Source organism: Pocillopora damicornis, chromosome 4 (genome assembly GCF_964200805.1).
Source record: "Pocillopora damicornis chromosome 4, jaPocDami1.2, whole genome shotgun sequence".
NCBI classification, from domain to species: Eukaryota; Metazoa; Cnidaria; class Anthozoa; order Scleractinia; family Pocilloporidae; genus Pocillopora; species Pocillopora damicornis.
Genome location: NC_142673.1, coordinates 1,133,979 through 1,161,014, shown reverse-complemented (window position 1 = coordinate 1,161,014; position 27,036 = coordinate 1,133,979). Strand labels below are relative to the sequence as shown.

At 37.3% G+C, this 27,036-nt stretch overlaps 7 protein-coding genes and 1 long non-coding RNA gene across 8 annotated transcripts; 5 read left to right on the top strand and 3 right to left on the bottom strand.

The window, feature by feature from the left end:
* Positions 1 to 540: 540 nt before the first annotated feature.
* Positions 541 to 3,049, bottom strand: LOC113672596 (DET1 homolog). The gene is made up of 2 exons (XM_027188899.2): positions 1,514 to 3,049; positions 541 to 1,053 (listed from the first exon to the last, which is right to left on the bottom strand). Exons 1-2 carry the CDS (start codon positions 2,938 to 2,940, stop codon positions 849 to 851), a joined length of 1,632 nt encoding a protein of 543 aa, XP_027044700.2. The 5' UTR covers positions 2,941 to 3,049; the 3' UTR covers positions 541 to 848.
* LOC113672598 (dolichyl-diphosphooligosaccharide--protein glycosyltransferase subunit KCP2) lies at positions 2,965 to 4,919 on the top strand. The gene is made up of 5 exons (XM_027188901.2): positions 2,965 to 3,103; positions 3,191 to 3,345; positions 3,770 to 3,833; positions 4,390 to 4,456; positions 4,722 to 4,919. The coding sequence occupies exons 1-5, from the start codon at positions 3,100 to 3,102 to the stop codon at positions 4,834 to 4,836; spliced, it is 405 nt and encodes a 134-aa protein (XP_027044702.2). The 5' UTR covers positions 2,965 to 3,099; the 3' UTR covers positions 4,837 to 4,919.
* Positions 4,906 to 10,291, bottom strand: LOC113672747 (cation channel sperm-associated protein 2). The gene is made up of 14 exons (XM_027189088.2): positions 9,996 to 10,291; positions 9,595 to 9,759; positions 9,365 to 9,433; positions 9,095 to 9,267; positions 8,571 to 8,678; positions 8,310 to 8,366; positions 8,028 to 8,152; positions 7,637 to 7,809; positions 6,822 to 6,957; positions 6,491 to 6,721; positions 6,061 to 6,164; positions 5,812 to 5,896; positions 5,618 to 5,685; positions 4,906 to 5,441 (listed from the first exon to the last, which is right to left on the bottom strand). The coding sequence occupies exons 1-14, from the start codon at positions 10,135 to 10,137 to the stop codon at positions 5,410 to 5,412; spliced, it is 1,668 nt and encodes a 555-aa protein (XP_027044889.2). The 5' UTR covers positions 10,138 to 10,291; the 3' UTR covers positions 4,906 to 5,409.
* Positions 10,292 to 11,815: 1,524 nt separating this feature from the next.
* On the top strand, positions 11,816 to 12,949 carry LOC113672623 (uncharacterized). The gene has a single exon (XM_027188931.2). The coding sequence runs from the start codon at positions 11,878 to 11,880 to the stop codon at positions 12,646 to 12,648; it is 771 nt and encodes a 256-aa protein (XP_027044732.2). The 5' UTR covers positions 11,816 to 11,877; the 3' UTR covers positions 12,649 to 12,949.
* A 798-nt stretch (positions 12,950 to 13,747) lies between these two features.
* Positions 13,748 to 15,703, top strand: LOC113672603 (E3 ubiquitin-protein ligase MARCHF2). Its single transcript, XM_027188910.2, has 3 exons — positions 13,748 to 13,957; positions 14,322 to 14,555; positions 15,225 to 15,703. The coding sequence occupies exons 1-3, from the start codon at positions 13,871 to 13,873 to the stop codon at positions 15,567 to 15,569; spliced, it is 666 nt and encodes a 221-aa protein (XP_027044711.2). The 5' UTR covers positions 13,748 to 13,870; the 3' UTR covers positions 15,570 to 15,703.
* A 791-nt stretch (positions 15,704 to 16,494) lies between these two features.
* On the top strand, positions 16,495 to 20,583 carry LOC113672648 (uncharacterized). Its single transcript, XM_089205107.1, has 9 exons — positions 16,495 to 16,611; positions 16,685 to 16,723; positions 17,212 to 17,278; positions 17,648 to 17,703; positions 17,962 to 18,021; positions 18,574 to 18,660; positions 18,778 to 18,849; positions 18,971 to 19,065; positions 19,810 to 20,583. The coding sequence occupies exons 1-8, from the start codon at positions 16,531 to 16,533 to the stop codon at positions 19,049 to 19,051; spliced, it is 543 nt and encodes a 180-aa protein (XP_089061233.1). The 5' UTR covers positions 16,495 to 16,530; the 3' UTR covers positions 19,052 to 19,065; positions 19,810 to 20,583.
* LOC113672647 (protein ABHD8) lies at positions 19,810 to 25,529 on the top strand. The gene is made up of 6 exons (XM_027188954.2): positions 19,810 to 21,826; positions 22,442 to 22,615; positions 22,905 to 23,001; positions 23,160 to 23,273; positions 23,362 to 23,432; positions 23,858 to 25,529. Exons 1-6 carry the CDS (start codon positions 21,360 to 21,362, stop codon positions 24,102 to 24,104), a joined length of 1,170 nt encoding a protein of 389 aa, XP_027044755.2. The 5' UTR covers positions 19,810 to 21,359; the 3' UTR covers positions 24,105 to 25,529.
* Positions 24,657 to 27,004, bottom strand: LOC113672649 (uncharacterized). Its single transcript, XR_003446343.2, has 2 exons — positions 26,851 to 27,004; positions 24,657 to 26,093 (listed from the first exon to the last, which is right to left on the bottom strand). It is a non-coding gene; the product is annotated as an uncharacterized LOC113672649 (long non-coding RNA).
* Between the last annotated feature and the right edge of the window lie 32 nt (positions 27,005 to 27,036).

Sequence of the window (27,036 nt, the reverse complement as noted above, 5' to 3'; positions counted from 1 at the left end):
TAGTTTTAGATTCTTTACCTCCAGCAGTGTTCAACTGCCCCATATTAGGACCAGTTCTGCAAGATTTTAGAGCACTGCATCAGCTACTACAGCACATTAAGTCTGACAATGAAGTATACTTATTTGCTGGTTAAGTATTCTTTACCATATTTCTTTAAAAACATTAATCAATGATGTTGAAATCGAACTGATTAATCACTTTCTTTTCATAATTTAATTTTTTACAATATGGCACTATTGTCACAAACATCCCCATGTGATTCCAAAGAGGAATCGCTCAACTGTTACAGTTGTTTGAAATCCCCAGTGTATGCGTTAGAGCAGTAGTGAATGATAAAGATGAGCACCTGACACTAAAGCTGTTGGCCAACAGTTGCTGGAGTGTTAAGTCCGTTATCTTTCTGACTTTAAATGAACCCACAAACCATCAACAAAAATTTGCAAAAGAAAGAGTGGAAAAAAAAAAGAGAGCCTGGTTTATATTAAACAATTGTTTCCCCAGTGAGATCAACAAAATACACCAAACCACACAACAGTTACTTAGGTCAATTCTTTGCATCACATGTTTATTTATTACATTTTTTTCCAAACTATTGTGAACAAAAACAATCTGAATATATCTGTACAATTCTATCTTCTCTTGGTTTCTGGTTATGTGAAGAAACCAATGAAAATAAAATTTCAACTAAAAAGAATATTGAACCTCAACATAAATACCTACATTTTCTATTTTGATTAAAAAACATCTCGAGAGCAGATTCCAAACCTTGCTTTGCAAGCTGATCTTAACCCAGTCCTCATCTAAACGACAGTTTATCACAGTAAGGGTTCCTGGATTAAGATTACACTCAAGTATGTTCTACACCACTAGTAAGATGTCGGATATGGAAGTTCACCACATATTCTGCATTAGTTTTCTGTACCGAGATAGCAAATGGGTAGAGAGGGTGAAAAGTGAATGCCACCAGTCTCTTTCCTGTTGGTGGAATTGGGCGACCCAAGAAACCAGCGTGGATCTTAAATTTCAGAAGCCCTGAATCCCTAGAATAAAACCTGCAAAAGAAAGAAACATCAGCAACACAAATTTTGCTAGGTTCAAATTCATCATAAACAGAAAAAAAGTTCTTAACTGCAATTTTTTTACAAAGCTGTGTACATTGAAATTTAATGAAGACATTGTTAGCCATTTACACCCCAAGATCACTTAGCATATTCTCCATCTTGTTCTCAATAGATTTCTAGTAGTACTTACATTGAAAATTTGCTCCACAATAATATTGAGAGCTTCTCATGACCTTAATGGTTGATGCAACAGTGATAAGGTAAGGAGAAATAAGATGTCAATCACTCCTATGGGGGAAAAGGGTTAATTCCCTATTTCAGTTGTCCTCTTTTACGCCCTGAGAATGAGCAATGTGTAAAAATATCAGTGGGGGATGTTGGGGTTTAAAATTTTTCTTCAGTTTTAAGATTCTAGTGGTACTTTTTAAGTCAGCTAAACCTAACCTTGTACCTTATTGGATGATCTCCACATGCTTTGGGCCTTTCCATGACAGAAACCCACTTGTCATCATATTTAAACAGGGACAAGTCCAAATAAGGACTGCTACTGTAAGATTGGGAGCTGATTGGCAACTGAGCAAGAAGACGCTTGACAGCTTCAGTATACCCTCCATATTTTGCATTAACAATGGTGTGCTTGAATCGTCTTTGAATTTGGCGGGCAAAAATATTGCTTGAAGCTGAACAAGTGAATTGCGCTGGTGAATGCAACATAGCATTGCGAAAAGAGTCACAGAACTGTTCGAAAAGTTCTAACAATTTCTCTGAAGTGTTTTCAAACACAGCCAAGACTTTGGTTGTTTCCATGTCATACACGATAAAGAATGATGGCTGTGAGTTTGGATCAGGGACCCTCAGTGTTACTACATCTTCACTGGCATACTTTATCAGCAAAATCCTACTATCAAAAAGTTGCATCTTCCACATTCTCAGAGCTCTGAACAGTTCAACATGCTGATAAAATCTCCCCATAGCTAAAGCAGTGCCTTCGTTATATGCACATCTCCACAGATGGGCCAGAATTCTATGTTTCAGTCCATTCAGACAGGTTTCCATGTATGGTCGCACAATGGGTTGGCCATTGGCATCAACATTCCTGACACAAGTCAGCATAAACTCATCATCCTCATAACAGAATCGACCAATTGTGCGCACATCAATAAACTTGCCATCGGATGTAACCTGAAAAATGTGTATCTGTTGCTGTTGAACAGACAAAACTGCAAGAAGGTCCCTGTATAAGTACAGTCCCTGATTGTGTGATAAGAATATCTTATCACACTTGAACACTCTGGAATCTGACAGCATTCCAGTTTTCATATCAACGATGTGGATTGTGTAGTCTTCCAGAGGTGACCTGGGATTTGGAGAGACCGACTCATTGTTGCTGTAGATATCAAAGAAATATGGATGCGGTTCCTCTGGGACATACGAAGCTGATCCAACTATAACATAACGGCCATCGTCAGTAAATAAACTACACTCTCTGTTCAAATGCTCTCCATTTTGTGCCACGGTTACAACGGAGCTGAGACGGAAGAAGCTACTGAACAATCTGCTCCTTATCTCAATGTCTGGCGATTCTTTAGCAAGCAATTCCTCAGCTGCACTTGGCCCTTGGAACTCGTACACCTCAACAGAGCTTTGATCTAATGAGAATGCAACGAAATAACGGCCATCTGGTGAGAATTTTCGCAGATAGCACGGAGGTGTTTCAACATTCACAATCGTGAAATTTGGAAAAATGTTTTGAGTGAAAGCTCGTGCTTGATGCCAGTGAGTTCCGGGTTTTGGAAAATGAGTCTCCCTCTGACGTAGCCTCCACACTAAATTCTGGTTTGGTATTCTTCTCGGCTTAAAATTTAACTCATTCATCATCACTACAGGCTACAAACATTGGAAATTTGCGGAAAATATATTAGCTAACTTGACCTTCTATGACCCGCCATGTTCCTACATGTCATCCGGGAATGTATGCATATTTGACAGCGAAATACTGGGGCGAACAGCTGAGTTGTCCACTTTTTCCCTTTGAACATGGGTGAGTGTTACTATGATATCTTCATTCGCTTATAAATCTGGAAATTTTCCTTTGATTTAACAATGATACGGTTGTTTTGAATCACAGCTCTTCCGTCGTCTACCTCGTTCCTATTTGCGACAACATTAACCGTGCTGACTTTCGCTGGAATGCAAATGTTCAAAGCAAACTTGGCGTCCAGCGAGTGGATGACCATATTGGGGGGATTCATAGGATCACAGTTCTTCGTCTTCCTCCTAACTGTATCCTCTACTATTTATGAAAGATCATATGTGAGCTCTAGGATATTCATCTAAGGCTTGGCTGGAAAGATTTCATTTTCGTGATTCTTTGACATTATATACGTTGAAAGCATCCAGATTCACCAAGAACAAAGACTTCCATTGATCTGAGTGTAGTAAACCTTTACAGGGTTTTTTTTGAACGCTTGAAATGTCTCTTGATGGTACTTATCAGAGACTCGTATGAAAAAAGTAGTAATCAAAGACGGTATCTGAAGGGGATTATATATCTGGGTCAAGTTTTGTAATTTTTTCGTGATTAGATTATTGTTAGAAGCCAGTGAAATAAGCATCTTGTTTATGAAACTAATTTAATTGAAGTGATTTTCTAGTGGTGTGAGTCTTAACATCCGAGTTGCGTATTCCTTGACATTTAATTCACCAGGCAGTAGGAAATTTGGAAACAACCATGTTTGGTCGAAATTTTCAAACAAAATTGTTCCCAGAAGGTACATATTTTGAATTTTGTTGATGAGGATCCAATTGTTGTTTATATTGGTTTAAAGAAATGAGACATTTCTTGAACCACTAATTATTTATTGTCTCTGAACACAACTCAAAAAGAAGCTAGCACAACATGATCTGACAGCCAGTGGCTTTCCACCAGCTTCTAATAACAGCCCTGCTTTGGCTCCTGTGAGTAATTATCACTATAGATGCAGCCTAGCATTAACCATACCAACCACTAGAAAACATCAAAGTGTGGGCTCCAGGTAGTGACAATCCTCACCTTTCACCAAAGTAGTTCATACCTGGTATCTTAAACTTAGACTTATGTGGTCTTTTTAGTTTTCTTTCTTTTTATTGGATCCTCTATTTTGCTCCCTTTATAAAATTAACACACTAATGGCTGGTACAACTTGGAAACAAAGGACAATGAACAGTATTAAGGATGTGCTAGTGTCAAATTCAGTTTTTTATCATCCAATTTCTTATTTACCTATCATCAACTGAGTATCCATGCATGTCTTTTTAATATATTGCATTTATTTCATTTTCTTCAAGTTATACTTTGTCTGGTAGTTGCAATGTTTGCCTCTGGCCTAGTCCACAGAGTTTGTGTAACAACCTGGTAAGTTGATGACAATTTTTTTTACCATTCTAACAGTGCTGTTGGTTGTACATTTACTCACTTTTGTTGTTGTATTAAGCCACTAGTTGTTATCATAAGGCAATGATAACCCAGTCTGGGATCAAATTTACACCCCTTAATTCAGAGTTCACAGCACTGGCCTTGGCCACTTAATCCATCATATTGTTCATATTAAAATCTGAAGAACCCAAAACTAAATTCAAACTATATTGAACCATTCAATACTCTTTTTTTTACTCTTCAGCTTTCTGTTTTCAATGGTAGCCATATACTACATTAACAAGATTGCTGCTTCCACACATGCCCCAACATCAAACCCTGTCCCTCCACAACAGCTAAGGACCAAGAAGAATCGCTGAATTTTAGTTTGCCACTGAATGTTAGTTTGATTATTTACAAAGATTAGAACCAAGCAAAATAAAGTTCAGTTACTTTTTCTGAATTTGGCTGCTTTATTTGAATACTTATGCCTTAAATTAAAATAATAATTAAATGAATTCTGAATGAAGGACACTTATCATTACAAGCAACTCTAAAAACAAAGGTACAATATTCCACTATTGTTTTACATAAACCTTGCCAACATCATCTAATAAATTAATCTCATAAAACTGCACAGGATGAATCTTTTTTAAGAGGTAAAAATAATTTAAAAGCCAACATTCTTCCAATTAGAACTTGGAATCTTGAAAATAACCATAAATTAGAGTAGAACACAAAGCTGCTCATGAAGAACTTGCAGCTTGATAATGTCCCACACTTGGGGATCATGACTTCTTACAGAACTGTTTACAACCAGCACAATGTACAAATTTCTCAAAGACAAGACAATGTAGTTTAACTAATACCCTGAGTGTTTAAATTTAAACTGTCCTTGTCAGAAGAAGCAGTCCTGATTTAATCAAGTTCATTTTTAAAGGCTTCATTTGTGATCAAGTATCATGGAGCTTAAGCAAAGCTTGTCCTGTAATAAAAAAAACAACATCAGTCATTTAAATGCTTTAGCATAGGTCTGTGTAGAAAACAGGAAACAAATCATATTTTTCATGATTACAAGACCAGCACTGAGATTTTTCAGTTTTGCCAACAGTTTTAGTAAAGTTAGAAATGTCAGTGATTGACAAGTAACCTTTCACTCACCAGCCATACGAATGAGTTGCTGTCGTTCAGCAAGGTTCTCTTGCCAGGCTTCCATTAACTGGAAATATCTACAGCACATATTCACAATTAATTTAAAAAAAAAGAGACTTTTCTTTTTCAAACACAATTTTAATCCATCAATTGTTTGAAACATTCTATTTTGAGGCTCCTTGTTTATTTGCTATTTTTCCTACCTGAACAGCGTGTCTCTCTGCCACAGCGTCTCCACAGGGTGGTTCTTAAGATCAGTCAGATTTGCTTGAACTGTTGTAATCCAATCTAGAAAATTTAACATAAAACTCTGTCAAAAAGGACAGTGCCAAACACCACAGAAATGAGGAGGGTGTGTGTGGGGGTGGGGAGGGTAAAACCATCATCAGTGTAAGGTACAAAATGTCAATCTAGATTTCCACATATACACTGTAAGAAGAAAGAAAACTAACCATTTGTCATGTCTTTAGCTTTGTCATGAGCAAACTCTCCATGTAATTCTGGTATTGGCTGCTGGTCAACTCCACTCTGTTTGCTCCAGCAGTTCCTCTTCTCCCTTAAAACAACAACCACCATCTCTTATGCATGGATCACCAATCAGCTGGATTTGGTCAGTTGAAAGAGTACTTTCATTGTAATGGTTGGGAAATAGATAAAAATTTAACTCTTAATTGTATCTGATTCTCTGTATTTTAGAGTTAAAGTGACTTTTAATTTAGAGACTTTGAATTTTGAAAAAATCCTCAAATAAATCACCACCAGTATTTGTGGTGATTATACATTACTTTCTAAGACATTTTCCATAACCTAAAACCTGATCAGGTTGCTTCCACAAAGAAACTTACTCTTGATATAAGATCATGAGCAAGAGGACTATGCTACCTTATTCGAGCAAGTTTGTCTCCCAATGTAGCTAAAGGGTCAGGTTCATTTGTTTCTGGTTTTGGTTTATTTTCTCCTTCCTGAGGCAGAGAGGAGGAGTCTTTAATTCCACTGTCATCTCTGTGCTCAAAGCTTCCTTCTTCTTCCTCTTCAGTCTCTGCTAGTGTTGACATAGGTTCAAGCTGTTTTCCTAGTTCCTGGAACAGGGAAGCACCCAAACTGCTGGTTCGCCTAGATAGATGAAAAAATTTTTTTGCAGTTTTACTAAATTCTTTAACACCAAAGTTCAATTGGAGTCCATTGTTGTACCAGGTGTTTCAGTAATTGATACCTTGTTCTACTTTGCAATCTGTCCTTTTTTTCCAGCTCCTCTGCTAAGTGATTTCTCATTTGTTCTGCTTCTATGGCTTCAGTCTGCTCTTTCACTTGTTGATTAAAATCCCTTCGAATGCTCTGGAAGTTCATGACTGCAACAAGTATCAAATAGCTTTACAATGGCCTTGAGACTACTAAAATCCTCCCATGTCAGTCTAACCCAAATTCAATATTCTCCTGTTTCTTGCTGAATTTTGTTTTATTCTAAGATGATGTCATGAATATTTGATAATCATAAAACTATGTGTATATACCCCTAACTAACCAAGTTTAGTCAGGTCCTCACTGTAAGTTACAGACCAATTTTTTCCTGCCCATTTTCATGGCTCAAGTAGAAAGCACATGGATCATAAATCCAAGTGAAAAAAACAAGGTTCTTTAATTTACAGTTTGGATTGAGAAAACCTGGTTAGTAAGATATTTATCACATCTTAAAATTCAAAAAGAGGAGGAAAATTTCAATTCAAACAAACTTTTGTATTTAGTAGGTGATACAACAAAATACAGCCTGCTTAATTGACCGGTCATAGCGCATATTCTGACTGAGAGATATACTAAGAGGTTGCATATTCAAGAATAGTAATCAGTTTTTATCACAAAAAAAAAGGGTGGGGGGTAGCATGACTATAAGATGCCTATAGCCATAGCCCCATCCTTGTTCAAATATCCCAATATCAGGTGAAGGTCAATTTTGCCCTCTAATCTTTGAAGACGAGGAAGTCAGCTTCAGGTTACTCTCATTATAATTAAAGAAACTCATAGCATGAATACCCATAATGCCAGCAAAGATATTTCTGAATATGAAAGCTCCAATACAGATCCATAAGATGATGTAGATTTCGACTGTGATGGGGTCTACCACTTTGATAAGATCTCTGAGGATGTCATACCAGTGATCCAAGGTGAAGAGTTGAAACAATGTGACCAAAGCATTACCAAGGGTGCTGCAATAGATGTGTTATGCTGATTAACTACTGGTAAGACAATACTAAACCACTAATGTACATAGAAATAGAGAGATTAAGAAGCAGAAGGGGAGTCAGGCAATCTGTAAGTTGTGGACATACAGGTGTGTACATTTACTATTGTGATACCTTAGAATTAGGGGCATCACCAACAAAATATAGTACCAAAGTATGCAATGTTTTGACGGAAGATTTACCTAAAACTCTGTTTATACTTGAGGTCTGTTCTTTCTGACTTGGAGTATGAAGCAAACATGACTGTTCCAGCCACAGCAAAAATGTACATAAAAGTCATCAACAAAATGAGGATGAATGCCATTGACTAGAAAAAAGATAAAAGGTAATTGGTGAAGGTGAAGAATTTACTAAGGCTGAGGACATTGGCTAATGAAAGTATAGTTAATTTAAATTGGGCTGTTTTATAAAGATATCTTCCCTCAAATCCATGTTTTATTTGTAAGTTGTTTCGCTTTCAATACCTTAAATGCTTTGAGAATGGTAAGGACAATGATCCTTAGCTGGGCAAACCTTGATACCTGAAATGATTGATAACAAATGTTACATTTACTCTATACAAATAGTTATTTAATTAATGTATTCTTACACTTCCAAATCATATTTCAATGAAAAAATTTACCACCTTTGCTATTTTTAGGTACTGTTTTCTATAGTTTTTACCATATTCATAATTATGAAATAATTCACCAATGAACAACCATAACTGTAGTAAGTATTCTCACCATTTTCAAGGATCGCAAAATTCGGAATACTCTCAAGTTTTCAGCAATGACAGCCACTTTTGCTGTATTTTTTCCTGATGACAGCTCAATGATTTCTGGCACAAATGACTAAAATCGTTGAAAGGATTGAAATGAAAGATATTTTTCCACTTGATGCACAAATAGTAGTGTGAAAGGGCAGGACTGAAGTACTGAAGATAATCATCTATGTCAGCATATTAGTTTATGCTATATTAACCCTTTGACCCTTAAGACTGACTAGAATCTAATTTCTCCTTACAATATCACCCCTAAATCAGACATTAAAGTTGGAGAATAAATGAAATGATCACCTACTCAAGAAGCTCTTGAGTGTTGAAAAAATTATCGTTGTGAACACCTTAGAAAATGTATAGAGAACTGCACAAAATATGAAAACTGATTTTAAGGTATAATGGGATACTGTGAAGATCACTCTCATTCGTTCGTTTTAATTGAAGGTTAATAACTATTACTGAAATGTTACAATTGGTGCTCATACATACCATTACGGTCACAATGAAGTCAAAAATGTTCCATCCATTTTTCCAAAAACTCCAGAATCCATCAATCCACTTGAGGATTATCTCAAGTACAAAAATGGTCAATGTGCAGTAATCAAAAATTTGTAAAACCAATTTTAATCCATACAGTGAGGAATCCTCAATTTTGGATATTTCTGAAAAATGATAGCATAGAGTGCCAATTTTTAATTCAAGGGTTACATTAACAAGTAAGATGATAGCACATTTGGGATACTAGCATTTTTTGCTCACCGGCTTGGATTCCCAATACAATAGAATTTGTTATGATCAAAATCATCATAAAGTTTTGAATCCTTGGATCTGTTGATAGATTAAATCACATCACATTGTTAACAGCCACTTTACACAAACTTGATCAATGCACCTTTCTGTTCTAATAAAGGGTAATTAATGATGGAACTGGAACGCACCATGATCATTTGAGTAAAAAACGATAAGCCATCATCATTCATTAAACAAACCTTCTATGACAGTGTGTGCCCATGGTCCAAGTGGAATGGCATTTTTGTTCTTTACTCTGTTCAAACGACGATCTGCAAAGCGCTGTTCATCTTTCTTAGAATAGATTTGAAACTTGATCAAGCCTTGGGGAGTCTCTCTTAAAAGTTGCTTCATAACTTCGTCGTCTGAAACAAAATTTACGGGCAACATATTAAAAAAAATCTACGATCTCAAAAACTGAATATAGAGCCTGGAAACGTGGGAAAAGAATTTTTAAAGACTTGTTGCCTCCAAGCTTTGCCAACGTCATACCCAGTGATATTTAGAGGCGAAGAGTTTCCTCGAAATATTTGACCAGAAATGATTGGTTGCTAAACAGCATACCTGAAAGATTTCACAGAATATCGTGAAAAACAGATACCTGTTATTTCGTTGGAATAGTATTTTGGTGGTTCTGTGCCGCTACTATTGGCAACCCTGTCGATAAGCTGAAAATCCTCGATGAGTTTTGATCTGAAGATCTCCGCTCTTGGGGCCAGCTCGTCCGTCGTATCTTCGTTCATCTCCTCTACCCCGAGTATTCACAGATCTTTTTTATATCTCACTCCTCATTTGGTCAGTTATTAGGTATGAAGATCCACATCCCACTGATTACTTACAGTCATTTCAAAGAAGAAGCAAGATGGCGAATTTTGAGCGTCGCAATCCTTGTTCCCAGATTCTTTCCTTGCTGTCTCCTCTCTCGGTCAAGTTTTATTATGGGCTAGCAAGGGTTAGCATAATATAATATTCCTTCCTGGGTATTGTTATTATGAGATGTGAGGTATCGCTTTGGTCTGGGATATGCTAACCCCTGGTGCAAGGCGGAAGAGGATGGGAGGTCAGCTCAAAAAGGAAGGGTGGGCGGGAACAAAAATCCCAGCTTTCCACGCGGCGGCCTCAATGAAAACTCGATCAATACAAATTGACTGAGCATAAGGAACTTATCGAAGCACGCGTCTTAACAAAGCATCTTTGATTGCTTTTTCAGCTCCACAAATGGTAAAGGGGTCCAAAAGGGTATAGAGCGGAAAAACCTCCACCGTTCGACAAAGCGTTTCCGTCGCTGCCTCGCCCACTTAATTAAGAATGACTGAATTCATGGCCTGCTGGTATACCTTTTTTTCCTCGGTAACATTACCCACCCTTAAGCAAATAAAAATCAAAGAACTTTGATTTGCAGTTTGAGGGCATACTCGAATTTATTTTTTATCGGAAAAAGAAGGGGCACAATACAAAGACAATCTCTTTTCTCTCGTTGACCCCTGACTCAAACATTTTCGTAATTTCCATACATGAAAATTTACAAATCTTTTATTCAACAATTCTTGTTTCTTTGAGTGTAGAGTAAAGCATTAATTGTATTTGTGTCTTTCTTTGAAACTGAATAGAGATACAGACGGACAAGTCAAGGCATGCTCTCCTTTTACTCATTTGATTCCAGCCCAAAAGTTTTCACGTCCACTAGTATTTGTTCGAAAATGAAGGCGGTATCCCAGTTTGCGAACTTTCCCCTGAAATCTTTCAATCGGACGCACCGACTGTACGTGATTTCACAGTCCTGTACCTTATCCTCCTGTACCTACTGAATGTCATTCTAATGTAACCGTCGACTTCAAAGCTCTTTGCTCTATCCAGGTACCAAATATTACCCACCCTAATATTCGTTCCCTTTTTTTGTGACGCAACTGTTGAACCTTGTGAGCGTATGCGAGGAAATAGTCTCATTTCAAACCTCTCATGGTCAAGTATTCCAACACTTATGCAAATTTCCCACTAATTTTTTGCGAATTTCCTCTCACCTCACCCCCCCCCCCTCCCCCCTTCTCAAACTTTCTCAAGAAAGGCATTTCATAAAATGGAAGACGCCGAACAATAGAGATGATGTCCATTCAGGACTTCAAAGGAACCAAAAACTTATGAATAAACGATTGAAATATTAGATCACATCTATTATCTTAAGTTTCATCGCCTTTATTCTGAATAATGAAGATGAGCAATTAGCAATTTCAGGGTCTAATATCAAAACGCAACAACGCTATAGAATGTGTAAATGAACCTCATTCAGCCTGTTCAAACAAAAAAGAATACGTCTCTGAGGAGGAAATTTTAATCAATTCTGTCATGATTTGAAACATTCCCACGCACGTGTTTGGTACAGGCCGGGTTATATAATCCCCATTTCGCAGGTCTTTTTACTACTTTTGAGCCCTGCTTTTTGAAGCTAAAACTGCCTATAGTTTTTCCAGAACTGAAGTCTCACCATGTCTGAAGAAGACTCTATTCCCCAGGTTGTCATCGCTAAACCTAAACACCCAAAGTATACTGAAATGGTGGAAGAAGCAGTCAAATATTTCAACGAGAAGGGAGGCTCTTCTCGACAAGCCATAACCAAGTACATCAAAGGAAAGTATCTGGTCGGTGAGACCGCTAACAATCAGATTAAACTCGCGCTGGTCAAAAGTGTCGGTAAAGGACGCCTCGTGCAAACGAAGGGAGCTGGAGCTTCGGGCTCGTTTAAACTTTCAAAGGAAGTGAAAGAAGAGGAGAAGAGGGAAGAGAAGAGACGACTAAAGAAGGAAAAGAAAGCTTTGAAAGAGAAGGAGAACGCTGAACGGGATATTGACAACAACAACAACAAGAAGGCGAGTAAAGTTAAGAAAACCAGTAAGAAACAACCGAAGGATGTTGACGGCGAAGACAAAGAGAACGAAGAGAAAGGGCGACCAAAGAAAAAGTCCTCAAATAAAACCAAGGAAAGTACAAGTAAAAAGAAACGTGAGGGTTCTAAGGACACCGCAATGGAAAAGAAGTCGAAGCCTAAAGCCAAAAAGTCTACGGTCGCAGAAAGCAGTGAAGGAATTAAGAAAGCAAAGAAGACCAAGAAACCTGCAGCAAAGCCAAGTGCGAGTAAGATATCTTCCACGGGCAAAAAAACCAGCGAAAAAGGAAAGGACAAAACAAAAGTTCTGAAGTCTAAGAACACCACGAAAGCGAAACCCAAAAGCAAAAAACAAATATGCAAGGAAGATTAAGAGTAAGTTTATTTCCAAAAACAATAATTTAACTGTAAATGGCTGCACATAATTTGGTCTCTTCAATTTCCAAATCCTTTACTCGTGCATTCCTCAAATTCTTGTTAAATTGTGAAGACCATGTGAACGGCTTTTTGAATTTTATGTCCGACTCGCGCCAGCAGCCGTCAGTCTGTTTAAAAGCGCTACAGTAGTAATTATGTTTATTTTTGTATTTTTAACTTTTCAGACAAATATCAACTGTATTATTTTGAGCTGTACAGACGCCGAGTGTTCTGTAGAATAAATTTTTGTTTTTATTTTGAGAGTTGAACGAGTTCTTATTTTTGTGGAATAAATTTGTTTTCAGTTTTATTCTCCTAATCCAAAGTTTTTGTCGAGATTTCAGCATAACCCCATACTTTATTATGCACACAGTTCTTGGATGAAGGAAACAATGGCAAAAAAAGATTACCTTAGGGGCAACGGCTTTCTTTTCGAATTGTATGAGGTTACACGTAAATCTTTCCTCGATCTTTTTAAAGACAAGATGAATTGATTGGATTTTAACAACTGAGGCGAGTTTGGCCACCATAAAGAATTCTAAAACTGACGTTCCGAGTGTTGGCCCTTTGGAAACTCATTTCAGTGGCTAATTTTACATTATAAACTCGGTAGATAAAGCCAAATGAATTTTTCCACCGACGTTGAAACAAAGTTCCTCTAAAAACTTACTTCCCTTCATTCATTTTTATAGACAATACGTTGATCCGGATAAAATTTAGGATTTATTATTGTCTAGATAAATGTCGCAATACCAACATCAACCTGTCGTACTCCCACATACTATTATTTTCAGTGAGAATTTTTCCAGACTGACTGCTTGTCGAAGTTATGTGACGTCAGAGTTCAGAGACAAATTTAAAAACGGATGTAGTTTTTTTTTTTATTGAGATGGACAAAATTCAAACTGTCCCTCTCGGCTGAAAAGAAAACCACGAGAATATTTAGCCATTGATTTTTTATTTTAAAGCTTGCATCGGGAGAAACGTTGAACAACATTGAATAAAGGAATGATCGAATTAAGTGCGACAGAAAGAATGACGCATACGTCATAATCTTAATTAGCATCTAAAGCAGCAAATTTAAGCTTGATATGACGGGAGCCTTAACCGCTTTTGCAAAAACACAAAGCACATAAATTTAACCTGGAGTATCGCTGCAAGAGAATTTTCTGGCCACGATGGAAAGCGATTCGAGATCAGAAAAACAACATATCATTCCTATAGCAGATCGAAGAGTATCCCCGGCTGACTCGGACCAATCAAATGTAAGTATATAGTTACATCAAATTTCAACCTGTTTTCAAAAACGTTTTTGTCTGCTTTTCGTCTGACGCACAGATTTTCTTTTGATAGCTTCGTATTACAAGGAATAGTTCTGAAAGAAATGGAAATTGGCAAAATAAAAATTTATTAACACCAAAAGAAACTAAACTGAGCTCCAGGTTGGCTGACTGGCATTTCAAAAACGATCTGAAATCAAGTAGCTTTTTATTGGATCTAAAAAAAGAATTATTCTTAGTAAAGAAATTTCCTGAACATGCAAAATCAGACTCTAACGACTAAAGACTCAACGATTTGTTGGTAGGTGTTTTTCTTTAACTTCCAACTTTTTTTTGTCTCTTTGAACAGAATTTTCATTTGGAACTACTATCTCACTCGTCAGACGATTTGTTGAACACTTGTCGTATCTGCAGAGATGAAACTGTTCGTGGATTGCTCGTCAGTCCTTGTCTCTGCTCAGGAACCTTAGGGAAGTGTCATGTTCAGTGCCTGGAGGAATGGCTTTCAAAGGCCAACAAAGACTCCTGTGAAATTTGTGGCCATGAGTTCCACGTTAGGAAACTCCCGAGGTCATTTCAGGAGGTTCGTTTTATCCTCTTGACAGAAATCATGTCACAAGTTTAGGCGTAGCCAGCGTAAATTGGATTTTAATTTTAGAGTTTATTGAATTAGTATTTCAAACTGAAATCATCGCTGATGATATCTAGAGACTTTATTTGCAGCCAGATGTTTTATTCAATTAAAATATATTTATTACAACTCAGATGACAGGCGTTGAGCTCCAGCCTTTTCGTTGTTAAAGGATATTTTTTTTCGTTTACCACAAGCGCGTGGCTGATGCGGTTTCTTCATTATAGGCGCGCTGCTCCCGATCAAAAGGTTTAGGTTCTAGTCCTAACCAGGTTTTTTGTGTTATGTTCTCAGGAAAGGTTCGTCTTCGCTCTTAAAATGCCTCTGAGGTTCTCAAATGCTAATACTCTGGGATAGCTACTAGTCCAAGGGCTAGAACGTGGTACAAATTTTTTACCCATAGAGAGAGTTAGTTTATCACTATTTACTTACGTACAGTTTTCCTGTGGAAGTATGCAGAATATTATATCAAATTATTCGATGGTAAATTAAAAAGAAGAGTGTTGACTGGGATGAAAGTCGCCGCGCAAGCACTTATGGGACCGCTCAGGGGAAACGCTGGTCTGTCTGAATTCCTTTTTGAACTTGTTAGCCCATTTTCCTTTCTATTTTTCTTTCCAGTGGTTCACGAAAGGCCAAAGCCGCCGCGAGCGCCGTTATCTCTGCGGAGACCTGATTTGCTTTCTAATCCTCAGCCCTCTGGTGTTTGCTAGCTCATATCTCTGTGCGCAAGGGGCATGGCGCTACATGGCACTGACCGACACGTGGACTGGTGCGGGTTTGATCGTGCTCAGTCTGTTTCTTTGGTGCATCTATGGATTTTGGTTAATTGTAACGCTGAGGTTCCATCACAGATGCTGGCAAGATTGGAGAGAGCGTAACTATAGAGTGAAACTTGTGAAAATTGAAATAGTTGACGTTAAGGAAAGAAGAAAAGGCGAGGGTCTCTTGGAAACTTCTGTTTGATAAAAGCTCCGGAATGGCCAAGAAAAATACCAGCATCTTAAGGGAACGGCGGACAATACTAGCGCCACTAGTTTGTGGTTCACTAGACCAGATATCTGTTAATAAACAGTAGAGCACAGTGTGTCGATCTTTGATATATTTGTCATTTTCTGTCTGATCCTTAGTCCTCAATGGGTAGATGGGGAAACGGCCAAAGAGGCCAAGAATCATGAAAACAGCGGAATTGAGATGTTTGGGTTTGGCTCATTGATGAAAATTAATCATAGACTGAATGGAATTCAAAAGGAAAGAAAAGAAGAATGAAAATATCACGAAGATGACTTGGAAGTTTTCCGCACCTTAACTCATTGTTGGGATATCCTTATTATTTACGCCTTATATGTTAGGTGGTCGCCTCTGAAAACCGAGCCATCAAATTGTTTTAACACGGAAAATATATTTATTTGCCTGTCAATGACAAATGAGGAATAATTCTCCACAAAGGGTCGGGTAAAAATTAGAGAAGTACAAACTTCAATATCAATCATCCTGCTAGAATAAGTCGTCTGCAATGGGCTTTTTTAAAGTAATGGGGGGGGGGGGGGGGAGGGAGGGGCGGTGTTTTAGGGATAAAAAATATAATGACTATGTTTGAACTGAGAAAATTGGAAAGTGTCGCAGGGTAATTACGCGGATACCAGTCTTCATAGGACATCTTCAAGATACTCATTTATTTTGTACCCTACACGTAAGAGTCAAATGCCTTTTGCGCTTGAGTTTGATTGGAACCAAGAGAATTTCAACATCGAACAATCAGTGTTTCTTAGATTGGTGATCATTTTATTTATTCTCATGATCTTCATGATGACTGTAAGGAGAAACTGGTTGCTGATCTTAACGTGACAGTTACATAAGTTTACATGCACGTCCGCACGATTCACTGTTGTCACCAGACTCCAAAATCCCCGCCGGTCAAATCAACATGGCGTTTAGACTGTGCACTTCAAGAATTTTACGAGCCGCGGTTTTGCCGTTTTCTTGGGGAAATTTCAGCAATTTTCCGGTAAGAAGCTTTTATGAAATGAAATATTAACACTATTTTGTATTGACAAGTGTAATCGTTTCTTTTATCGTAGATTAAGAATGGAATATCTACCTCTGCAATACTCTGTCAGGTAGGGGATCCCATTCGATAAAATGATGAGACCAGAAGGTTATTTACCTATATTTTTAGTGCAATTCTTATTCATTGGTGGATATCAAAAGATTTTGCGAAGTTATGACTCGGGTATCTGTCTCATCGACAACATTGCCTTCTGTAAGCGCATATTTTCCACTTATGTAAAAGTCCATGTACATGTCTTGGTAACGGTTAGCGAGAGCAAGTTGGCCCGTTAAGGGGCGGGGCAGGGGGTTAGGAGGGGGTGGAGATTGGTCAAATCCTCAGTAACTGATACCTGTGACATCTACTCTTGTACATCCAGATAGACCTTTAAGCCAATTAACGACAGCAAGTTTGCTTTTAATATTTTATAGAATTTTTTATATGCAATTAAAATAAAGACGTTGCATTTTAAATGCAGTTTTGAGCAATATTTGATACTTATTAAAAAACACATCTGTCATTTTTGCTCACAACTTCATGTTTTGGTTGTATTGGAAGGGAATGGAAGAAAAATTGTGGAAGCTTGGCAAGCTCAACCATGTTGCAATTGCTGTTCCTGATCTAGGTAAATTAATGCTTATGAACAGTTGGAGTCATCAAAATGACTATTGTCATGTTGACAATCCACCTGGCAACTTTAATTGTCAAATTTAGGTATGGGAACTTTGTTGAATTATTTATAAATTCAACCTGATAAAGGTTTGTTATGAATTTATTTGCACCAACCTCCTATTAGGCTATCCCACTCAGACAATTCGTGGATGGAGAGAGACACTGTGAGAGGGAGGTGTGTCAATCAAGAAGACAAAATATTGACCTAGCCAGATCTTGAACCTAAATTTCTCATTTTACTGTCTAGCACACTAAGCATTAAGCCACCATCTGCTATTATATTTAGAAAATGAGTTATATCTGTTTTTTGTTTTTATTGTAGAACAAGCGAGCAAGATGTATAGGAATGTATTAGGTGCTGATGTTAGTGATGTGCAAGTGAGTCAAGTTGAATGAAGCTGAAGTTAATCAAAGGGTATATGGAACCAAAGGTCCTAAGTGACATCTGATAGAATGTTAGATTCTCCTTTCAAACTCTCTCTAATTCACTTCCAAAACACAGGAGAAATCGATGCTGTGTTGAGAGCTGTTATTCCACACACCACTTATTAATATATTACACAACACTTGAGGTCCTCTCTGTTTTTAATTTATATTATTATGAAATATTTGATCAATCCCTTTTTCCTTACTTAGGATCTTCCAGAACATGGAGTATCCACTGTCTTTGTTAACTTGGGGAACACCAAACTTGAAGTAAGTCTTGTGAAAGGTTTTTTCGTCTTTGCCAATGAGTACCCTTTCCAGCCTTTATCTCCCAAATTTTCTTTGTCCCACATTAATGACAAGATGAAATACATCTTTGTCCATTTCCTTACTGAGCTCAAAACTTACCATCTTTCTGATTCTGTTTACAAAAACATGATGCTATTGACATTGCTGATCCTAGCTGTATGCAGGGTGCATGTCATACATGAACTTTGTACTGGGCCTCACTCATGGAGTCTGTGGCTCAGTTGTAAAGCATCAGAGGGGTCTGAAGGTCTAAGGTTCAATTCCTCATGAAGACTCAGAATTTTTACTTTTTCCTATGCTTGTAACAAGATGAAAAACCTCTTTCTCCATTTTTCACTGAGCTCAAAACTTACCATCTCTCGTGTTCTATAATCTGTGTACTTGTTTCTTTAAATGTATATATGACAAACTAGAATGATCAATGAATAATTATTTTATCAATGATGAGGATACAAAATCTTTTGGGAAAAGGAAAGCAAATGAATAATTTGTTCATATATTATCTTTCATCAGCTTTTACATCCTTTGGGAGACAACAGCCCAATAGCAGGTTTTCTGAATAAAAAAAAAGATGGTGGAATTCATCACATCTGTATTGAGGTCAGGCAAATATTTGTTTTCAATTTTTTGTCGAAAGATTTTGAATGAGCTTCCCACACAGAGAAATTGCCTGTGGTCTGTGACAGTAACATTCCTTTACACCAAATTTTTATGTAGGTTGATGACATAAAAGAGGCTTTGAAAGATCTTCAAGAACATAATATTAGAGCCCTGAATCAAGAACCAAAGGTAAAAATGAAAATATTACACAAATGTAACTCTTTGTTTTGTTACATAACGTTTGTGACTGGACAGTTTTCTGAGTTCAGATTTTAGGGATTTTTATTTTGGTATTTTATTATTTGGTTAGATTGGTGCTCATGGTAAACCTGTAGTGTTTTTACACCCAAAAGACTGTGGTGGAGTTTTGGTTGAAATGGAACAAGCATAAGACTTGCAGAGGAAGTTAGAAGATTTATTATCTCTGAGCTCCTGTTGGGATTTTCCAAATTAATAACTGGCAACTTTATTGACTGAGATGAGAAATTCAGCCAGGTTAATAACTGTTAAGGTTTACTTCAGTGCAAACACATAAGATCAGAGCCTAGATTTGCAATAGTGCAGCTTTAATTTAACATATTGCAATTCAATGGAAAGCGATACACAGCATGGTTATGCTGCAAGGAATTAACCTGACAAGCTCTGTAGCTCATTCTTTTGAATGGCATACAGAGGTCAGTTGAGTGAAGTGATGGATTTGAAAATGAATGCATCAAAACTAGGCCATTGAGATAAGGCATAGTGCAAAGTCAGAGAAGAATTGTAAGATTTACTTCACTCAAGGATGATTTATAACTGAATTTGATTAGTGAATTAAATTATTCTTTTTGAATTAATGATTTAAAACAAAAATAGGATAGTGTTCTGATGTCAATAAAGAGTTGTCGTAATCTTAAGTTGAAACTTTCACTCTGAAATTTATTTATTTATTTCCAGCAACAATTATAACTACTAAGGATAGGAAAGGGGATCTTAGAATAACTTTTTATACAAAGTGTTTTGGTTGTCAGTCTTGCTACCTGTGCCTCACCATTAGATTTACCACTGGTCTGATATTGGGTCAAAGACCTGTCAACTGATTTTCTGCTACAAACTGCAAGTTTGTGGGAGGGTCAGTGTTAACCATAACTGTCTTCCCATTATGTTCAGGGGTGGATTCAGGAATTTTTTATGGGGAAGAGTTGAAACTTTGATTCAGGAACTAGAGCCTGGATGAACTGAGAAATATTTCAAGAAGATAAGTGAATTTTGGATACTGTATGTTTTAGTAGTAACATGTGATCCTGTTAGTGCACAAATTTTATTGACGAGAAGTATAAAAACAAAGCAAAGAACACGGGCCTGAAGGAAGAAAAGGTCTGGACCCAGATCCTCCTCCTAGATTTCCTGCTGGTGCTTATTTAGAGCAAGTGAAGATTCCATTAGGAGATAAAACAGAGGATGGAACATGATGAATTTGTTTGAATTACATGCTAGAAAATCAAGGGTTAGGGTTAGATGGTTAAATTGTTTGAATAGGAAGAGAGACTCTATTGTGCCTTTTGTTGAGGTAATAAGGTAAATATTTAGTCCATTTAGTTACTTAATTAAGCAAGCATGGTTACCCTACAATCTAGAAGTGAACTTGTTTTACATTTTTCTTTTAATTTTTTGACATTAACCCTAAGCTACCTCAGAGTTTCTCTCCTTCTTCTTCAACTTGATGTAGTTTTAGATGCAATTATCAATATTAGCAACCAGAAGTGCTTGGTTTTACAATGTAAACTATCATTAATGAAGGGCAAATGTTCTCCTGCACATGCACTTGAACATTGATCTCTGTGTTTCCAAGCAACATGCACAATTTTAGTTAAATTATCATGCAACATGTAATATATCGTTTCAAACACATCATAATTGAATAAACAATCAACAGTAAAAATATTATAATTTGCCCTATGTAGATCACTTATTGTATTCATTTCTCTTAGCAACAAATGTTGTGACGTGGTTTCCGGTGCAATACTGCGGATGTATATCATGAACAGTAAGACTGCGGTTGAAGTAATTTGGATTAAGCAATCTTCTCAATTAACCTCGTGTCATTTCAGGAGTCTTTTGCGCGACGATAACGAGTTATGGTAAAATTTCCAAAGCGATTCTTGGTTATGTAAAATTCTTCCAAGCCTGTTCGAGACAAAGAAACGACCCCACTCATCCAACGTGTATCAACGCCGAAAACTGCTAAAACAAGAGCATTTTCATGTTTTGTTTACAAGCCGGGAGTTTCTTGTAAAGAAGCACTTAGTCTTGTCATCAAGACGCGCTCTATTTTTCAGGCACCAAAGAAGACTTAGCAAGAAAAAGATCGAACTTAACATGAAGCTTTGAATATATTTATGCTTTGCGTTCCTAGTCGCTGAGGAGAGTATTCTCATTGCGTGGAATGGTAATTTTGCTTTAAACATATCACTCGTCACTAATCTGTGCCAACTTCTCTAACAGCTTACGTTGCTCTGGACATTATTAATTTGATGCTTGAAATAGCTATTATTTGAAGAACATGGACTTGAGGTCGCCATATCTTAAACGACGAACAGCGGGTGCAACATTGCTTTCATAATTTGGCAAATATCCCTTGAGTTCATAGAGGATTGATAAGAAGGCTGCAGTGCGCTAAAAATTCAAAAGCTGGGGAAAAGATTTTGCAAAAGTGCTCAATGTGTGGAGCGCTTGGAGGACGTAATCAAAATAGAGTTGTTCCTGTTTCTGATCTACCTTCGGAAAGAGTCGAAATACGAAAAGGCAGATGGTTGAGAGTAGTGCATTACAAACCTCGAATATCGAGATCCGATAGCGGTTACAGCCGTGATGATCTTCAGTCTAATCGCTCGGCTCATTCGGCGGGTTCAGCCACTTCTGGAGTTGGTGATCCTGATTACAAGAAGATAGTTGTAATATTTTTCATACATGGAGTTGGTGGTAGCGCTGATCTTTGGTACGAACAAGTACAATACTTTTGCAAGGCAGGTTACGAAGTTATAGCGCCTGACCTGCTAGGACACGGGCAAAGCTCCGCACCGAACAATACCGCAGATTACGAATTTTCTGAACTTTCGTATGATTTACTTCGTTTGTTTGATCGATACCATAAGAAGAGAAATGTTTTAGTGGGACATTCGTATGGGTAAGTCTTCGTGTTTCTGTACATCTGTTGCGCCCTTTGTATCCGATAATTGATCAGTTCCTTACGGAACTATATGTGACAAACAGCCCAGCCCCGAGGGTACTTTCCAAAGGAAAGCGATCTGAATCAACGAGGAGTGTCGTGTGGTGCACTTTGTACTGTGCTTGCTTTCAGCCCAGGAAGTTGCATAACTGATTGGTATTTCTTTATTCCAGCTGCTTCACATTCCTTGTAAATTAGTTCCGAGGATTTGCTGTTAGACCAATTTAATTCTACTTGTATTATTAATCCCACTAGGGTATTCTTATTTCCTGTTTGCTGGATACTGTATGGATATAAAGGGAGAAGTTACAGGTTCATCACTTCTAGGAGTTCAAGGGTCAACTGATATTTCCTTGTTTCTTGTTACTTGAAAGGGTGAATTAAGGGGGGAGGGTAGGGAGCAATTAGGATGTAGCCTTCTGTTTCATGTTTTTTTTGGTTTTTTCATATCTTTTGTATTTTTTTTTTTTTTGGTGCTTGTTACTTTTGACAACTGAAAAAACTTTGTCAAAGAGTCAGCACCATGGTGGTTGGCAAGCCATGCCTTTTAACAATATTTTATGATTTACTCAGGGCATCATTTTGTGCAGTGATTGCATGTGAGCGTGCTCGACTGGTGTCCAAGATGGTTCTTATATCTGGTGGAGGTCCTACACCACTTGTGGGTGTGGGTACCTGCGACGTGTTCTGCTTACCAACTCTTTTACTGTCTTGCATCAAACCTGTGTTTTTGTCTGTCTATGAGAGGTTAGTCTTGCAGAATAACATCTTCAGCATGACTGAGAAGAAAATTTTTTTCTACAAGTTGTTAGATACTCAGCTGAAACAAACATTTTCAATAGTCATCTTGAACCCCCGGCTCCCAAGTTACAAACTGAAGATGGCAAAATTATGTAGAAATGAAACAGAGTTCTCATTAAAACCAAACAGTTGAGGAGGAGAATCATCAAATCCGAATAAAGAATTACAAATTACATTCTTATTATGCAATAACTGGTATGTCTGGTTAAAAATTTCATGACTTTAATTTTTTCAGGAGGGCATACAACAGCATGAGAGCAAGATCACTCAGGAAGAAAGTGAAAGCCTTTAGTGCTCCACCTTTTGTAATGAAAGCTGTTATGGCAGGACAGGTCAGTAAATCCCTCTGAGTCTTTAAATGTTACATTTTGGGTAATGATATTGTTTCAGAACCACCTTAATTTAAGAATAACGCGACAGAGAGATCTCAGTGATTTTGTGGTTCATCTTTAGAACATGGTGTAATACATAGTCAAACAATGTTTTCCAGGTGTGGGAAGATGGTGATGAGACATATCACCAGGAACTGATGGTGCCGGCATTGTTGATTTATGGTGCACAGGACAAATTTGTAACTCTTGAGGAGGAGCAATGGATGCAAGAGGTTTGTGATTGAGCAACAAAGTTTGTGAGTCATTCCTTCAGGCTTTTATACTATATTTATTAACTCTACTTGGTTCCATTTGTAATAGGTAATATACAGTTCATCTTTAGAGGTTATTCAAGATGCAGGCCACATGGTTATGGTAGAGTCTCCTGTGAGGTCAGAAAGCATTTTTTTTTTTGCTAAAACAGAGAATGAGCGTATTTTAGAGAGGGTATGATTGGATGCTCTTGTTTTGAGTTCCTGTACTGACTTTACTTGGGCTGTACCAAGAATTGGCCTAGCTCTGTGCCAAGAAGTAATTTTTAGTTTCATATCATTTTTGTTAAGAGGGGCTCTCTCATTACATAACTTTCTAAATGAATTTATAAACATTTATTAATTGAAACAATTTTCATTATTATCATAAATGTCTTTGCCATCTATACAGAATAAGTTCCTCGCTCATGTTTTTTTAACGTAGCTTTTTATTGTAGAGTCTCTTTTGTACATCTAAAAAATCTAAGGACTTGGGAAGTGCTCAATTAAAATGAAGTGAAATATTGCTTTTCTGATAGAATTGTTCTATTTCCTTTATTTTATAGAGTGAACTGGTTGATATATAACTTTCTTCAGCGTGATGCCACCACTAGATCACTACATGCTGGAAGTCAGTCTTGTAATCTTTCCTCAAAGGGATCTCTTCATGTTGCATCAAAGGATGAACCAGCTCCTTCTCGCACTCTCGAGGCTGAACTTCAGACAGTCTCTGAAAGTGTCAATGAAGAAACCAGACAACACTCAAGTGGAATGGCACTTGAACCTTCGGGTAAAAATTCTTTTAACATCTAAAGCTCACAGGCTTCTCTCAATGTTCCAGGAAATGTAGCATCTGCAAGAATTTCTACAGCAGATGATGTAGAGGAAATCATACCATTGCAGACAGGAGACTCTGAAATTTGTCTAGAAATTCCACAGATGGCTGTCACTGCCAATAATGCTTCTCAGGAAGAAACTCAAGATGACACAATGCAAGCCCTAACAAATGATTTTCAGTATTCAGATGGCTCCCTTAGGAAAGATAAGAAATCAGATGAAACTAACGTTAATGTGTTAGTGAACAGTTCACTGTCCCCAAGTTTAGGAGCAGTTCAAATAATGAGACCTTTGGCTGGTGTAGCCTGGACAAAAAACAGCACTGGTTCCATTGCAACAAGGAGATCTTCACTTAATTCATTTCTCAGGCTTTCCAGTAAGATGGAGCCAAGTGGCTCTAAAAGTGCACCATCATCTCCAGTGAGGGAAAGATCCACAGAATTTAAAAATAAGTCTGTCCAATAATTTGTGAATGACTCAATTCCTCTTATCTATTTAATGTTAAGGGTAACGGGATGCACATATCAATTTTGGTCATCATGTATACTTAAGATTCTTGTAAAAAATAATTCATATGGAAAAATATTTGCACAGTATTTATCTTTAATTTAATTGCAAATCTGGTTATCATTATCTATGGTATCTTCAGGAGACTGATGTTCTACAATTCAATAATTGCTATATTTAAATATATGCTGTGCCAAAGGCTCTAGGTATTTCACTTCACCACACAGTAGTGGAGATTTAGATGCAAAACATTCTGCCTTTGTTACATTTTTAGGTACCCAATAGATAGGCAAAAATGTATTTTCACAGAAGTAAACTTGTTAAAAAATGGAAAACTATCCTAGATTCCATCAAAAATATGGTGTGAGGTGAAAAAGAATGTCACTGAGGACCCTCAAACAGGCCATGATACAATGTACACAATTAGGGTTAGATACAATAATGATAATATTTTAAAATAACCTTGTAATGTTTGCCATTTTTCATTATCTTGAAAGGGGCATTCATTTGTCTCATTTTATGTATTTGGATAGAAGGGTTCCCATTTAAGGAAACATGGAAAAAAAAATCCAAATTTAAACTGCTCATTTTCTAAGAACATAACAGGCAGTTTGTGGTATTTAGAATCGCATTACCTCAGTTACAAAGGAAACACATTAAAATGAATCCCTAGCTGGCACCAGATTGGTGTTTCTTTTTGAACAAAGAATTTTGTATGTGTCATTTGTTCAGTCTGTTATGATTTTGGGATGTGTGTAGCTTGGAGATTTTTGACTGAGAATTATCAATAACAATTCTTGACAACAGAGATTGCTGAAAAACCATGCAATTCTGCAATCTCTGTTGTTAATGAACATCAGATGGACCAGTATGAATAAATCTGTGAGCATTTGAGCTTGCTGTTGCTTTTGAGTTGTCATTTTTTGCTTGAATCTCTTGTTTGGGTAATGGATCAGCATGAAGGGCTGAAAGGGCATACTCAATGCATGGAAGTTACAACTTTGTCCATTGTACAGAAATTAGAGTAACATTACCCAGTAACATGCAACAGTAATGCTTTTCACTAGCTATTAGATTTGATGACAGGGTTATGCTATATAACTGCACAGGGATTACAGCAATGAGATCTCTTGTTTAGTCTAACACTGTAAAGCAAAGTGTAAGCATCTTCTGTTGTCACGGTTGATAAGTCACCATAGCGATTTTCCACTATGTATTTGCACTCCATACACAGCCAGTGTCTCTCTTGAGGTACATCAAAGGCCTTTTGACGTGTTGCAGCTTCGGAACTTGGTTTAAAGTTGCACTCTACTGCAGCACCTTGCATGATATTCTGGCCACATCCTGGGCATTGTATTGTTCCAGTGGCCATAAAAGACTTGTTCAAACAGGTAATTACCAAGGAATTCAACAACGATCAATTTTGGTAGACTGGTCTTGACTTAATACGACGAGAGGCTGAAATTAGGAAGAGGAATATAACATTGGTCAAGCCACTGATAACGACATTGGAAAAAAAAAAAAGTTGAGGGGTGTATATAAATCAAGTGCTAATGTATTAGCATATTTTAATGAACAGACCCTGTTCATGGACCAGTTAGTAAAGCACCTTAGTGAGCACCTTAATTCGAAAGTGAATTGACATCTAGCCTCGCTACTTAGCTACACTACCCCTTATGTTTTATTAAATGGTCGTATGCTTCTGATGTGATAGATCAGGTGAAATTTTCATGGCAGGAGCTAGTTGGATTCGAAACTTAGTGATCCAATTCCACCAGACGAAGCCCTCTGGATTTTATAACTACAAAACAATTTTTCAGTTGAATTACTTGCTAATTGCTCAATTATTATACTAATTATCAAAACCAAATAGCCACCCAACCTTATGTCAATAGAAAAGTCTGCCTTTTCTCTCTGGAACCACACAACATCGTTATTTTACCGGCGATATAATTTGGTAACCCACCAAAGCATAGTGTATAAACTAACGGTGTTATGTATGCTGTACCCCTAACACTTTGGAAAGTTCTCCCGAAGGTTCCTCTTCAAGTTACTTCTCGGTTATACTTTACTTTCATGGTGACAATAGTTCGGACACTTCAAATCGATCTAATCTGATTCTCAATTAGCCTATACCACAAATGATCGATGTTCCATTTTGGACTTCATGCTGCCAGATAGTTGATGTCTTTCAACTGAGAAGTTAGAACCTCACCTTTCTTTTCAAATGTCTGAGAAGCTCAGTAAATCGATGGATTTGCACAAAATACTTGGGTGAAATTCTCCGAAAAGTTGTTTACGCTTAAGTTATTTACAACTTCTCCAACACTACGTTCTCGCCTTTTTTATTGGCTGGGTGTCACATTTTAAACCAATCACAGCTCTATGCCGCTGAAAATTA